A 12,322-nucleotide genomic window follows, 5' to 3' on the forward strand; every position below is an offset into this window, starting at 1 on the left:
CTGCAGGCAGATTTCAAATATATTTGTCATGTGGAATGTCTGTCCTCGGCTAAGGAGAGCTAAGAAGATTGCATTGTTACAGGCAAGGATGCTAATCATTATTTAATTTTTAAAACTTAGCTCTTATGCCAAGCTCTTTCTATACCTCGGTTAAGGGCTCTCTCAGAAGCTCAGCTTAACTCTCTTTTTTAGATGTCAGTCACAATTTGACTCTAATCTGTTAAATTCTTTTTCTGTAAATGTAGTTAAAATATGTAACCGTAGCTTCACTGAAGTGTGAATATATAAAGAGAAGACAAGGCTTTTTTTTTTTTTTTTCCTTTTAAACTCAATAGATGTTTAATTGCTTGTGAACTTTAAAGAGAAACTCATAGAACTTTGACTGATGATGGCAGTTTATAGTCTTTACATAATTGAATAAAACATAGTTGCTGTGTGCATAGAAGTCTGAAATCCAAATTATGCAAATCTACTATTTCAGAACCAGCTAGGAAAAATAATCATCACTTTTGCAGTAAAAGACATTTTCTTTGCATAAATCCTCTGAAATACTACTTCCCTGTTGATATATTTTTTCATTACAAATAAAGAAGTATCTATAGACATATAGCCTTTAGTGCCTTTAGTTAGCCTTTTTTTTTTTTAAATGTGACTGTTCTTGAATACTTTGATTTACAGTGAATAAAGCACAACTGTCAGTGAATTTCATGGGCTTAGCAGACTGTGGGGTTTAACTGCCTTAAAGATTTGAAACAAACCTTATGTTTTGAAAGTGTTGGGCTAGGAGAAAATACTCTGCAAGGGTTTGCCTCGAGCAGGCTTTTCCTTTCGAGCCGTGCAGCTCARCTGAGATGCTCTGTGCTTCTCTCCCCGTAATTGTTGGGGACCCGTCTTTCCGCAATCATCGCGCTTTTCCTGTACCACAGACAAAGAGAGCAGATTATAGCCTGCTATTAATCTGCTAGACCATTATATAACGTTTACTATGCTGCAGCTGCCATCAGAATGGCTGCCTCTTCCCTCGGCAAAATGCAGGCTCGGGGCTGGCAGCTGTAAGTGCTTGGCCTTCCAGGAGCCACATCTGGGCGCTGAACCCAGCCACCCTCAGGTACGGCAGGATGGGTTTGATGGGCTGTGTGGAGGCAGGATGGGGAGGCAAAAAGAAGGAAAAAAGTCTCCTTTGACTTGAGCTTCATGTGTCTTTAACGCAGAGAAAGGGACTTGCAAGTAGATGGAAAGGATTTGATTTTTTGAGAGATGATGGAGAAGACTTGCCTGGATGGCTTGCTTGTTTTCCCCCTCCTGACTAGGTTTAAAAAGCCTCGACTRTTTCTGAGAGCAACGATATACTCGGTACCAATGTCATTAACTCTGCTTGAGACCAAGGACACTCTTAACATAGGACTAACAGCCCCCTCAGCTGATGTGCTGGCTGTCGGTGAGGAGGAGGAGGGAATTACGGAGGAATTGAGGACCTAGGTGGGACGTAGAGTCACCCTCCTTTGCAGACGTRGACACTTGTCGTCCTGTATCTGCACCAAGCAGTGTTGAACTACTTACTATAGAGAGGAGAAACTAAGATTTTGAATTTTTTTTTTTCATTTTTAATTTCGGTGAGAGAAAAACTGTTTGTTTGATTTGTATTTGATTTCAGAAAAAAAAAAAAAAAAATCTCCTGCAGGCATAGCTGGCATTCCAGACACGCTGCTGTACAAATAGGGCAGGCAGCTCATTATAAATGAATGTTTGGACATGTGCACTTTCTCATTCCTTCAGGGTCCTGTTGGAGGTGGTGCTCAGGTGCATTCAGAAATGATTCCAGAATGTACAATTCTGGAAAGCTCCTGTTTAGATCTAGGCTTCTATTAAGAAAATGTTGTTTTCTATAGCATGTAAAGAAATTTGAGTTCATTTGCATGCCATCTGATTATTTAATAGCGTATAATAGCTTGCTGTTTGCTAATATCATTGCACTGTAAAGAAGGAATTTGTTTGGATGTTCAGTGAAAAGATATTTGTGCAGCACCTGATACTTTACTGCAAGAAAAGGAAAATGAAACATGCTATTAGCTGTTTGAAGCCAACCTCTCAACTTCAGCTTGCATATGTGGTCTGTGCCTGCTGATCTAATAGGCAGCCATGAATTGCAAAAGCATCTGACTTCCGTAGGCACCCATCCCAGCCTTTTTGGCACAGTTAAAAAAAAAAATCAGCTTTAGAAAGGATTTATTCTACCTGCCAGTGTGATTTATATACCATATGTCTCCCCTTCAGCCTCTGAGTAGCCCCAGCCGCAGGAGAGTGCTCTGCCTCATCTATAGGAAATAGTTTGCCCTTAATGATATTATCTCCTCCAGGGCTATTTTATTGCCTTTGTGTAGTGTTTTCTTGTTGGATTGTGTCAGCAAGAGATAGCTGTGCTGAGTGTRATGTGAAAGGAGAATCCCATGAATTCCTGGTTTTCTTTGCTCTTGGCAGGCACCACGACTCTTCCCGCCCTCGTGCGCGCACCTACCTTGATGATGCAGCCCTCGCTGGATATCAAGCCCTTCATGTCCTTCCCGGTGGACAGCAGCTCTGCTGTTGGATTCTTCCCAAATTTTAACACAGTAAGTAGAGGTGTTTCTACATTTGGTTTCAATGTGTACTTTCCAAGCCAGTTCAAATATCCAGTCTTTAAAGCTGCCTTGAGACTCTGCCTGTGAGGCAATTTCCGAGAAACCTTTTTGCCTGTGCTGTGGGTGTCCCTGTTCTGCGTGGAGCAGTGACAGACTCTTACTCAATCTTCTTGCTGTAGATGGGCCCGATCCCCCCCCTTTTTTTTTTTTTTTTTAACTTGGCCTGCTGGGATGGTGTTTGCACATTGGAGTTGAAAAATAATGATAATTTAAAGAAATGCAATATGGATTTAATGAGCAGTAGAATCTTTTTGAGTGTTTGTATGGACATGTGACTCTTCATGGGTTGAAAAATGAAAAAAGCAAAAAATAATGGAAAATGTGGCAGGTGTAGGACTTCTGACTAAAATCAAGCCAAGTCTGTTACAACCACTGACGTAACTGGAGGACCTTGCTTATTCTGAACAACCAATAGTAAAATCTAAAATTGTACAACTTACCCAAGTGAAAAATGTTATCTGACATATTTTTTCTTTATGGTAAGGCATTTTCATGTTTTTCTTAATGTTTCTGCAGTAAAATATTATTGTGAAAATAATGATGCCAAATGTTGCTGTAAGTCTCTACATTTTTCAGAGCAACAATAGCAACAAAAAATGCTCCTGTGTAGTCTGCACTTCTTAATAGGTTCATTATCAGGATCTAAATGTTACTAAAACCATTTCTTTGCTCTAGTTCTTTAATTATCTTAAACTTATTGCGTCCACCAAATTGCCCATTTGCCAACCAAGTTTCCACATGTAGAGATAATTCAGCACGGAATGAGACTGCAAGTAACAAGCTAATAGGGATAGGACAAGCTCTGGTCACAGTGTAAATAGTTGCTATACAGTTAGGAATTATGTTTTACGCTTATGTGACTTGCATAAATGGTACTATATCATCGTTGTCACCCTCGCTGAGAGGGATGGAAGACTCAGGTGTAAAAGTTGTTTCTTCACATGGGATGTATGAGGATGTGCGTGTTACAGATTAGAGGTTATATCTATGTGTGTGTGCTTAGAGAGATAAAAGTTCTGAGTCTAGATAGTGCAAGCAAAGCTCCATACAATTTTAGGATACTACGTCATTTTTATCTTCTATGCATAGTGTAATTCCTATTCGTTTTCCATCCTCTTTCTAATAAACTGAAGACTTTTATTTGTTAGTGATTTGCTTTCCAATGGTACTACGATTATAGCTGAGGTGTTATTAAGAGCCATGCATCAAGACTTTCAGAACCTTTTCAGGGATATTGTTGCTCTAGAGTCCACCACTGTTACTTGCTTACAGGTATTACTGTCAGTGTGAGTTGCAGTTACTCTCGAGGCAACCTAATTTGGATGGTTAGACAGGCTTTGCCTATGTACACCAGCTTACAGTTCTCTGGTCTAAATTCTGCTTGCTTAATTCTTGGTGTTTATCCTTCACACCTGTCACTTCCCTCCAAATCTCTATGGATTTTATTAAAAAACAGAGGTCCAGGGTCATCAGAAAACATTGCCAGCTCACAATATACTTTCTCTCCTGGATTTTCTGATAACTGCATAAAACCATACCACTGTGTGCTGCAAAATACCACATTTTAACACTGCTTTGTTGAGGACCCCTAGTTCACTGCTATTCTATTTCTAGTTCACAGATGTTATTATTTATCTTGCCGATGTTGCTTTTCCCTGTTGGTCTTTTATGATGGACTTTAAAGCTTGTTGGAAAACTGACTCGTTTATGGTTGTCTTTTGAGAGACACAGTGAATGCCAGCTGTCATTCATTTCCTTTATTGTAACTCAGCATCACCTTTGCAAATGTAGCTTTCCATTCTATATATAATATATGTATAAACATACGTATTTTTCCCCTGTGAATGAAAGTGGTGAAAAGAGTATATGATATGTTCAAAAAAAAAAAAAAAAAAAAATGGGGAGGGGGTCCTTTACCAAAAAAAAAAAAATCAAATTTGACTAAACAAAACTAAAACCCAATTAATCCATAACATATGCATGTTCTGAAGTTCCTATCTTCTTCATACTATTCAGCAACGTAATGTTGGAAGATTTTTTTTGCTCGTTTTCAGGAATAATAATAATAAAAAAGCAGAAGAAAGAAATAACTGACCCTCACATTACGGATTCATCTAGAAATCTACACATTTAACTCCCAAGGCTACCTGTAAAGCAGTGTTAGACAGTGAAATCCTCTAGTTTTGGTCACTGAATCTCTCTGCCGTTAGCAGGACCCTAGTGCACATGCCAGACCTGTATAAGGCTTGCAAACATCCACTGAAAGTGGGGAGGGAAAAGAAGTCTGATGAATCCCTGGATTTACCTCTTCATTTTTCAATAGCAGTCAAGCATAGAAAATTTTTTTCTCAAGCTTATCAGGAGGTGATTTCTAGCTTAATTGCAGGTGACCTGCAAAACGAAAAGTTTCTGTGTGACAGCTTGATAAAAGAAAGATCTGGCCAGGGAACAGGTAAAATATATTAACTAGAAAACTCTTTAAAGGAATGCTCCCTACAGTTCCCTAAAGAATTCCTCCTATTTACAGAAATACATTTAAAATTTGAGTAAAACCTTTTTATATATATATTTAACTTTGAGAGTTTTCAATTCTGAAAATGTGTGGCACTGCAGATGAAACATAAATGTTCTTGTCTCATTTGCGAAAACACTCTGATGTCTCTTCGTGCCTTACTTTCAGATGAAGCTCCAGGCAGAACCTTTTGTGTGGTTTTTTTTCCTCTCATTTTGTAAGAAATGCTTACTTCTGGTATATCTTATTTTCTGGAGAAAATTGTGTGATTTAGTTAAAAAGGCTTCCCTTCTATTTATTTTAAAGGCATTAATAGTTTTAAAAATGCTCTGGACATATGTATACTATTTATGAAATCAATTTAATTTCTACCTTTGAGATTCCCTTTATGGAGGAAATGGGCACCTCAGGACTTGCTTATTATGTTGGCAAAGTAACTTGGAAAATGATTGTACTAACTCTTTGGATACAGGCCTTTAATCCTCAATAAGGGAACCTTTTTGTTGTAACAGATAAGCCAGAAACCGGTCTCCGAAGTGCAGAAAAAAAGGATTCCCAGCAGAGAGGTGTTGCAGAAAAGGTGCTCTGTTCTTTGCTGATCTTTTTACAGTTCCTGCAAATAGTTCTGTTGGAACAGGGCAGACATGATTCTGTCACAACCTGAACCTTATTTTCTGCATGGAAGTATTGTAGCAACTGATCCAAGGGCGACAGCATGTGTGTGCTGGCCTGCTCAAGCTTCCAAAAGCTCTCGCTCAGTTATTGATTTCCCCTCAGCCTGAAATGCAAGGTTTGAATCTAATTCTCAGGAGGCATAATTTAAAATGTTCCTGTGTGTAGCAAAATGAAATCTACCCTTTTGGGAAAGAGCTTCTCAAGTTGGTACCACCAGTTTGTAGGAGATGCTGTACCCAGGTAGTTGGGGTTTTTTTGCTTTGTTTTTTTTTTTTTTTTTTAAGGAAGTTAAAATGATTTTAATGATTTCTAAACATCTAACATCTTGCACATTGCTTACCTTGAAAGATCTGTAAGACTTTTAAATCAGGTAAATTTTAATTAAAAACATAATTAATGTTACTGTACAAACTTCTTGTCACCATTGGACATTTATTACCATGTAATCTTGAATTTTACCCTTGCTGCCTCATTCACCACATAGTTTCACCTTATATATGATGCTCCTTCCCGGCACTTGTGTGATTCATTTTTCCATGTCATCCATCTCATGGAGTGAAGGAGGAGAAGACGTCACGCGATTGCATTGTAGAAGGTTATAGCAATACAGTCACTAGAGACGTCAAAAGCGATGCTTTACCTTGCAAAGCAGACTTGAAGGTCGTGGTCTGCAGGCCCCATAAAGCATGTGTGCACCCTAGAAGAAGGATCCCAAACTCTAAACACTCTCTGCTTTCCTAAAAGGAGATTAGGAATCAGAGCAGCACTAGATGGTTCAAATTAAATCAGAGTAATACAACCAGGGGCCTGTCAGGGTGCATAAAAGCAGTATCAGCAGTTTTTGAAACTCCATCATCATAGAAAATAATCAGCTATTCCTGTGTTTCTGAAGAGTTTGTGATGGCCCTGGGGGTAATCAGATTATAGTATCTCTTATAGCTTTCACTTAGTGAGATGTTCTCCATCTAACAAGATCAAGGTTGGTTTCTAAATGCTGGTTCATGCCTTTGCAGCTTATAGGACGCAGGGGTTAACGTGACCTAATTACCGCTTCAGTGTCTATTTCTCATCAAGTAGAAGGCTGGTTCTTTACTCGGGCTGGGATCCCCCTTGCAAAGCAGACCAGAAGTGTTTTACAGCTGCCACAGACAGCGAGCCAGCTGGAGGGGGCTCCAGGAAGGGGAAGAGGAGCTGACTGGTAACGCAGAAGTCTCTGACTTCTCTCCAGCTTCAGCCTAGCCTGGACAATGCCTGGCATAGTCCCACAAAAGTGACTTGGAAGGACTTGGTTGCTCTCTTCTGCATTTTCAGTTATGTCTCTTGTTTTTATCTGGTATCTACTTTGCATTCCTTCTCCCTCAATTTTGGAGGAACTGAACCAAACACGGAGGTCTGAAGATAAGACCCCCCCCCAGTGATGCACTCCCATCACTGACTGCTTGGACCAGTGTGCCAAGTGCCTCTGATCCTTCTGGCAAGCTGCTACAGATTTCATTTCCTTAGCAGGACCTGAATTTCATCCACTTAGTAGCTGGCCGCAATGCCAAAACACGCTGGAGCCCAGAGCACTGGAGTTACAGATGCAGCCAACTGGACATTGCCAACCAGTTGTCCCCTGGTGTCTTTATCTTTGCCCTACAGAGCTCGTGCTCCAAATTTCCCCTTTTTCTCTTCTGCAAAGAGCTGAACTGCTTTTTTCATCTCTCTCAGAAACACTTGAAAGAGCAGGTGACGTTTTGGAAGAGTTCTCCCTTGCTAACAGAGATAAAGCTAACAGTACAGAAAAGAAATTTAAACAATTAATTAAAGTAATATTAAAGATTTAGATAGTGTGGTATAGTTGGGCATTCTTTGTGCATGCCCTCTCTGTATGTATGTATATATTTTGCAGGGAATGGTAATTTTTTTGTAGGGATATTTTCTGTGCCCTTTATTTATAGTCAGGGCAGACACGCTTCAGCTTGGCCTTGCTTTGTGGAACACTTCAGGGCATTCTGACTTCACTATTAGCTRTTCTGGAGCCTCTGGAGTTCATGTTTTCCAAATCATATGCAGCCTCAACCAGCCTGCAACGTGAAGAATCAGGATGTTATCTTTTATACATATCAGGGAATAAAAGGAAAAAAATACGTGTTTTCCCAAATACTTATGTGAGCAGAAGCCAAGGGCTTGGGGACTGCAGAGTAGGTTCAGATTCAGGAAACCCACATTTCTGCTACTGTTCTCCTCTAGTTCTTGTTTTCTTTCCTTCTCTAACTCTCTTCTCCTCCAGCATTATCTGGTTCCTAACCCACTTACCCACTGTATTTTCCTTTTTCCCATAATTCCTTTTCTTTATGTCCTTTTTCTTTTTGAACTTAGTCAGGAATTGCTCCTTGTCTCTCTGGCTTTGGATGCACCTGTGATAGCAATTTCTAGAAGATTTCTGCTCAGACTTTGGATGCCCTGAAACAGGCTTACTCCTAACAAGGTATTTTCCTCACAGAATAATTGCGGCATTTCTGGTGAAATTTTCAAGAAGCTTCACCTTGAAGCAGACACCTGGTAAGAYGAACTTACTTAGATATGGAAAAACAAATGCTGCTAAAGGCTGGGAGTTGTCACTCAATCTTTGTCTGACAGGCATTCCAGCTTATGTTATTTCAATTTACATGTGTAGGTTTGCTAGATTCTGCTAAGGTTCTCTTGAAACCATGTTTCTTTATTAAGTAATTAAATAAGTATTTTTTGGTTTGTGTCTATAGCACATATTGTTCTCATTTGAAAAAAAAATCTTTGTAAAATAATACAAACCCTTGCAAAGAAAATGCTTGAATGCAAAGAAAATGCTCATCGCTTAAAGATTCTGGTTACTTTGGATTTTCTCTGCCAGAGATTGGATGGAGTAGTTACTACATTAGGAACCAGATGAAAAACGCAGGCTCTAAATGGACAGTGCATTGACTTAGCGAGAGGGAAATCAACAGATGCTATCTAGCCTTTCCCCAGTCACTTCATACGGGCTCTGCGTTCAAGGTGCAGATTTGAAAAATTGTTGTTTCTCAACTGCGTCCTGAGTTATTGTGCACACCAGTAACTTGGTCATTTACAAAATCAAATGTTTTAGRTACAAATCCTGTAATTCCCAAGCCCGCCAGAAAACTTGCTCCTTAGCTGTTCGATTCATCTCTGTATTTATAGAAGGCTTGGGGATTTAGTGTCTCCGATGTCTCTGCAGTGTGTGTTTCTTTTCCTGGTCAGTGCAGGGAAAAGTTAAGAAGCTTTTATCTTTATGGAGATGCTTTGTACTCCAATGTGTTCATGACACAGGGAAGCTGTTTAAAGAGCAAAGCTTGTTAGCCTGAGTATTCCATGTGTTAGGATGTCRAAGGATGATTTGCAAAAAGGCTGTGAGGGAGCAGCCCTGCTCACGGCCAGCAGTGGCAGATTTACAGCCTAGGACAAACAGGACACGTTGCATCCGCTGTACTTAAGAAGATTTCAGTAGTTTCTGCTTTATGAGGTGTCTTGTCCTAAGAAAAAAAATACGGAAAACCTTAGAAAACTCTAGATGCTTAATGTGTGTCTAATGAACACAGAGTATCTGCATATGCAACATGCTGGCTTTACCTGGTTGGTTTTCCCAACATTTACTTTAGAGCTGAATCACAATGTTCCACGAAAAACAAGAATTAATGCATTAATTAGCAATTGATAAATAATAACTATTTAGCTAAGAATTCTTCTTTTGCTCTCTGAATGTGGATATAGCTAGAGGGCTTTTAATTTAGATACTCTCAACTTTCCGACAATTTTAGAATATAGTATAGTGATTTAAAGTCATAGTGTGAAACCTGCCTTTCTGCAGCACATCTGAAAGCTGCTGATATGCAGCTCTGAAGCCAGGGAGCAGCCCATTTCTGTCACCTGAGCGGGGCTGATTTGAAGGTCTGTCACTCAAGCTGGTTTTCACTGTATTCAATCCATGTGGGCTCATAGTGGAGACACTACAACCTTCAGCTGTTTCACTATGTTAGCAGTGCATAGATGATTGCATTTCTCATTCTATATTGGAAAAAAAACCGAAGGTGTGTGCGTTTGCAAGCTTTGAGTCTCGTTTACTTAGATTAAAAAAAAAAAAGATTTGATATTAAGTTTCAGAACAGGTTTGATTGAAAATGGGAGTGCTCCTTCAAAGATTTTTTCCTAAATACAGGGTTTTTTAATCAAAAGCATTTTAAAAGCTGTTGGTGTAATGTGTGCTACATATTGGGGGGAAAAAAGGCAACAACAACAAAACCCTTTATTATTGACTTCTAAATGAAGAAAGAACTATTATCCTAACTCCTTGCAAAGAGTAGATGACAGTTGTCAGCTAAAACACTTAGGCAATTCTCAGTCCTGGAATTCTTCTCATTTATATTCAGCTACTTTATGCACTGGTATTCAGGCATTTTATGCACTTCCATTCAAATATGTGTTTATATAATTTATCATCTTTCTAGATTTGTATTTCAGTAAGTGAAAGGTAGTAGCATTAATTCATCTTGAAACAGCATTAATTCATCCCAAAAGGTTAGGCTTCCTGTGTCTTTATTCTCTCTCATTCACAGATTTAATCAAGGCCACGAGTTTGAACGCTTTGCACAGTTYGGACTTACAAAGGTAATTCCAATCTGGCTAATGGGGCTCCATCCATTTTTGGGTGTTACTGGTGTTCTGAGCAGGCTGTGAGCAAGAAAACTGCCAGGAAGGCTTAGAGCAGAACCTCAGGAGGAAAAGGGTTCTCTTTTCAAKATCAAAAATCAGAAGTCTTGCTTAATCCACACATTATCAAAGCTACAAGCTCCTTGGCTTGAGGTTTTTGGCAGAACTCTGTTGAAAGGTAATTTTTCATACTGTTTTGCAAAATCACGTTATTGTCAAGTGGTAATAGCATAACAAGAGCATAACTCATGGGGGATGTTGTTAGTCTGTGTTCCTGTAAGTCTCAAACTGTGGAATGTTTTCATATTTGCTGCATCTGGAGGCAAGATGCTTTTGGACATGTTTTTTGTTTAGCGTAATAAAGCTGAGTATTCTGAATAATAGTGTGTTTAATAATAAATAAAAGTTATGTAGCATCTTCTGTCAGAGGATTGTGAAGAGCTGTAAACATGTTATTTAGGCCTTCCAGCCTTTTTGTGAGTTGTAAATACTTTTATCCCCATTTTAAAGATTAATAACATAAGGCTTAGTCAGGTGAAGCAACTCATCTGCAGTTAAAGTTGTGAGCCAGTAGAACCACCAAGCTGAATTCCTAAAGGATTAGCTAAAACCATCAGGTTTGATACTTGTCTTTGTACTATTTCTCAGGTTTAATCTTTAATRGTTCTAAAAACTCATCTTACAGGAAGTTTTGTGCTGAGTACAAAGTCTTGTTCTGTAGCGGAAGAATGATGTATGGATTAACAGAAAAAGAAGCTTCTGATTTAACTTAAACCTTAATTCAGTTTAGTACAAACAAACATTAAACCTCAGATATTTATGTTTTCTTCATTCTTCATTTGGAAGTGCAAGAAATCTCTTTTGTCTCTTTGTCTCCCTGTTGTTTAAGGACTTTTGTCCTTAAACCTTTTCAGCATCTTTTAGTTTTTTACATCTAGTACTAAAGCCCCTGATCTTTTCTGGAGCAGAAACATGATTCTTTTCTACTGTAAGCAGAAGCATTATCAATAGTTAGCCAGCTGATAGCTCCAGTTGTTGTTCACATTACGAGCTCAATGCTTTTAGGTATCCAGGCCCTGTGAATAAGTTGTGTAAGAAAAGGAGACCTAATTCAGATGTTTTTTTTTTTTTTTGCTGTGGTAGCATACCCGTTCTGCCTTTCCTTGGACGAAGTCTTTCAGAAATCAGATATAAAATTCTGGTTATTTTTTTTAATTACTATTTTCAAAACGCCAGCACTAATTCATTTTTAGAACTTTTTTTTCCCGTGGTTCCATAAATTGTTTTTGCAAGCTAGAACTTATTTTTAATATGTAATAAATATATATGTGGCTGAAGTAGAGGAAGAGGAGAGAGAACAGTTCCAGGACTGAAATATTCAACTATATTATAACAATAGTTCAACTAGGTAAAAAAACCTGCTGATCCAACTGATGATTTGCAGTGTGGTTATATTTCAGTCAGGTCCCTATAACTGGGTCAGGACGTATCCTAGGATGTGGAGGGATGTGTGATGGTCAAACCCGGAGTGCCGGCATGCGAGGTGGCTCAGTGGTTGTACTAGTAAATACACAGGGCTCTGCCTCCCAGGGTAGCGCTGGGGCAAAAAGGTTAATGCAGTTCTGGTTGGAAGAAATGGGTTTTAATTAAGTAGGTAAGGAGAAATTATACTGGAGCACACTGTTTTCATGTGTAGTGYCTATACTTTAATGGCATATAGAAAACCAGAAGGAGATTCTGAGAAAAACTCCAAAATGAATCAAGGTCTTAA

At 38.9% G+C, this 12,322-nt stretch overlaps 1 protein-coding gene across 8 annotated transcripts in view; it reads left to right on the forward strand.

Annotated features, from left to right (window-relative positions):
• The window catches only part of ZNF385B (zinc finger protein 385B), a 140,950-nt gene that overhangs the window by 89,546 nt on the left and 39,082 nt on the right, over positions 1-12,322 (forward strand). For all 8 annotated transcript variants that reach the window (XM_026052047.1, XM_026052048.1, XM_026052049.1 and 5 more), the window contains one exon: positions 2,479-2,609. In XM_026052047.1, the coding sequence (XP_025907832.1) occupies positions 2,479-2,609 (131 nt within the window). The remainder of the gene's footprint in view (positions 1-2,478; positions 2,610-12,322) is intronic.

This window comes from Nothoprocta perdicaria, unplaced genomic scaffold (genome assembly GCF_003342845.1).
Source record: "Nothoprocta perdicaria isolate Ctin4 unplaced genomic scaffold, notPer1 scaffold_83, whole genome shotgun sequence".
Classification (NCBI taxonomy): Eukaryota; Metazoa; Chordata; class Aves; order Tinamiformes; family Tinamidae; genus Nothoprocta; species Nothoprocta perdicaria.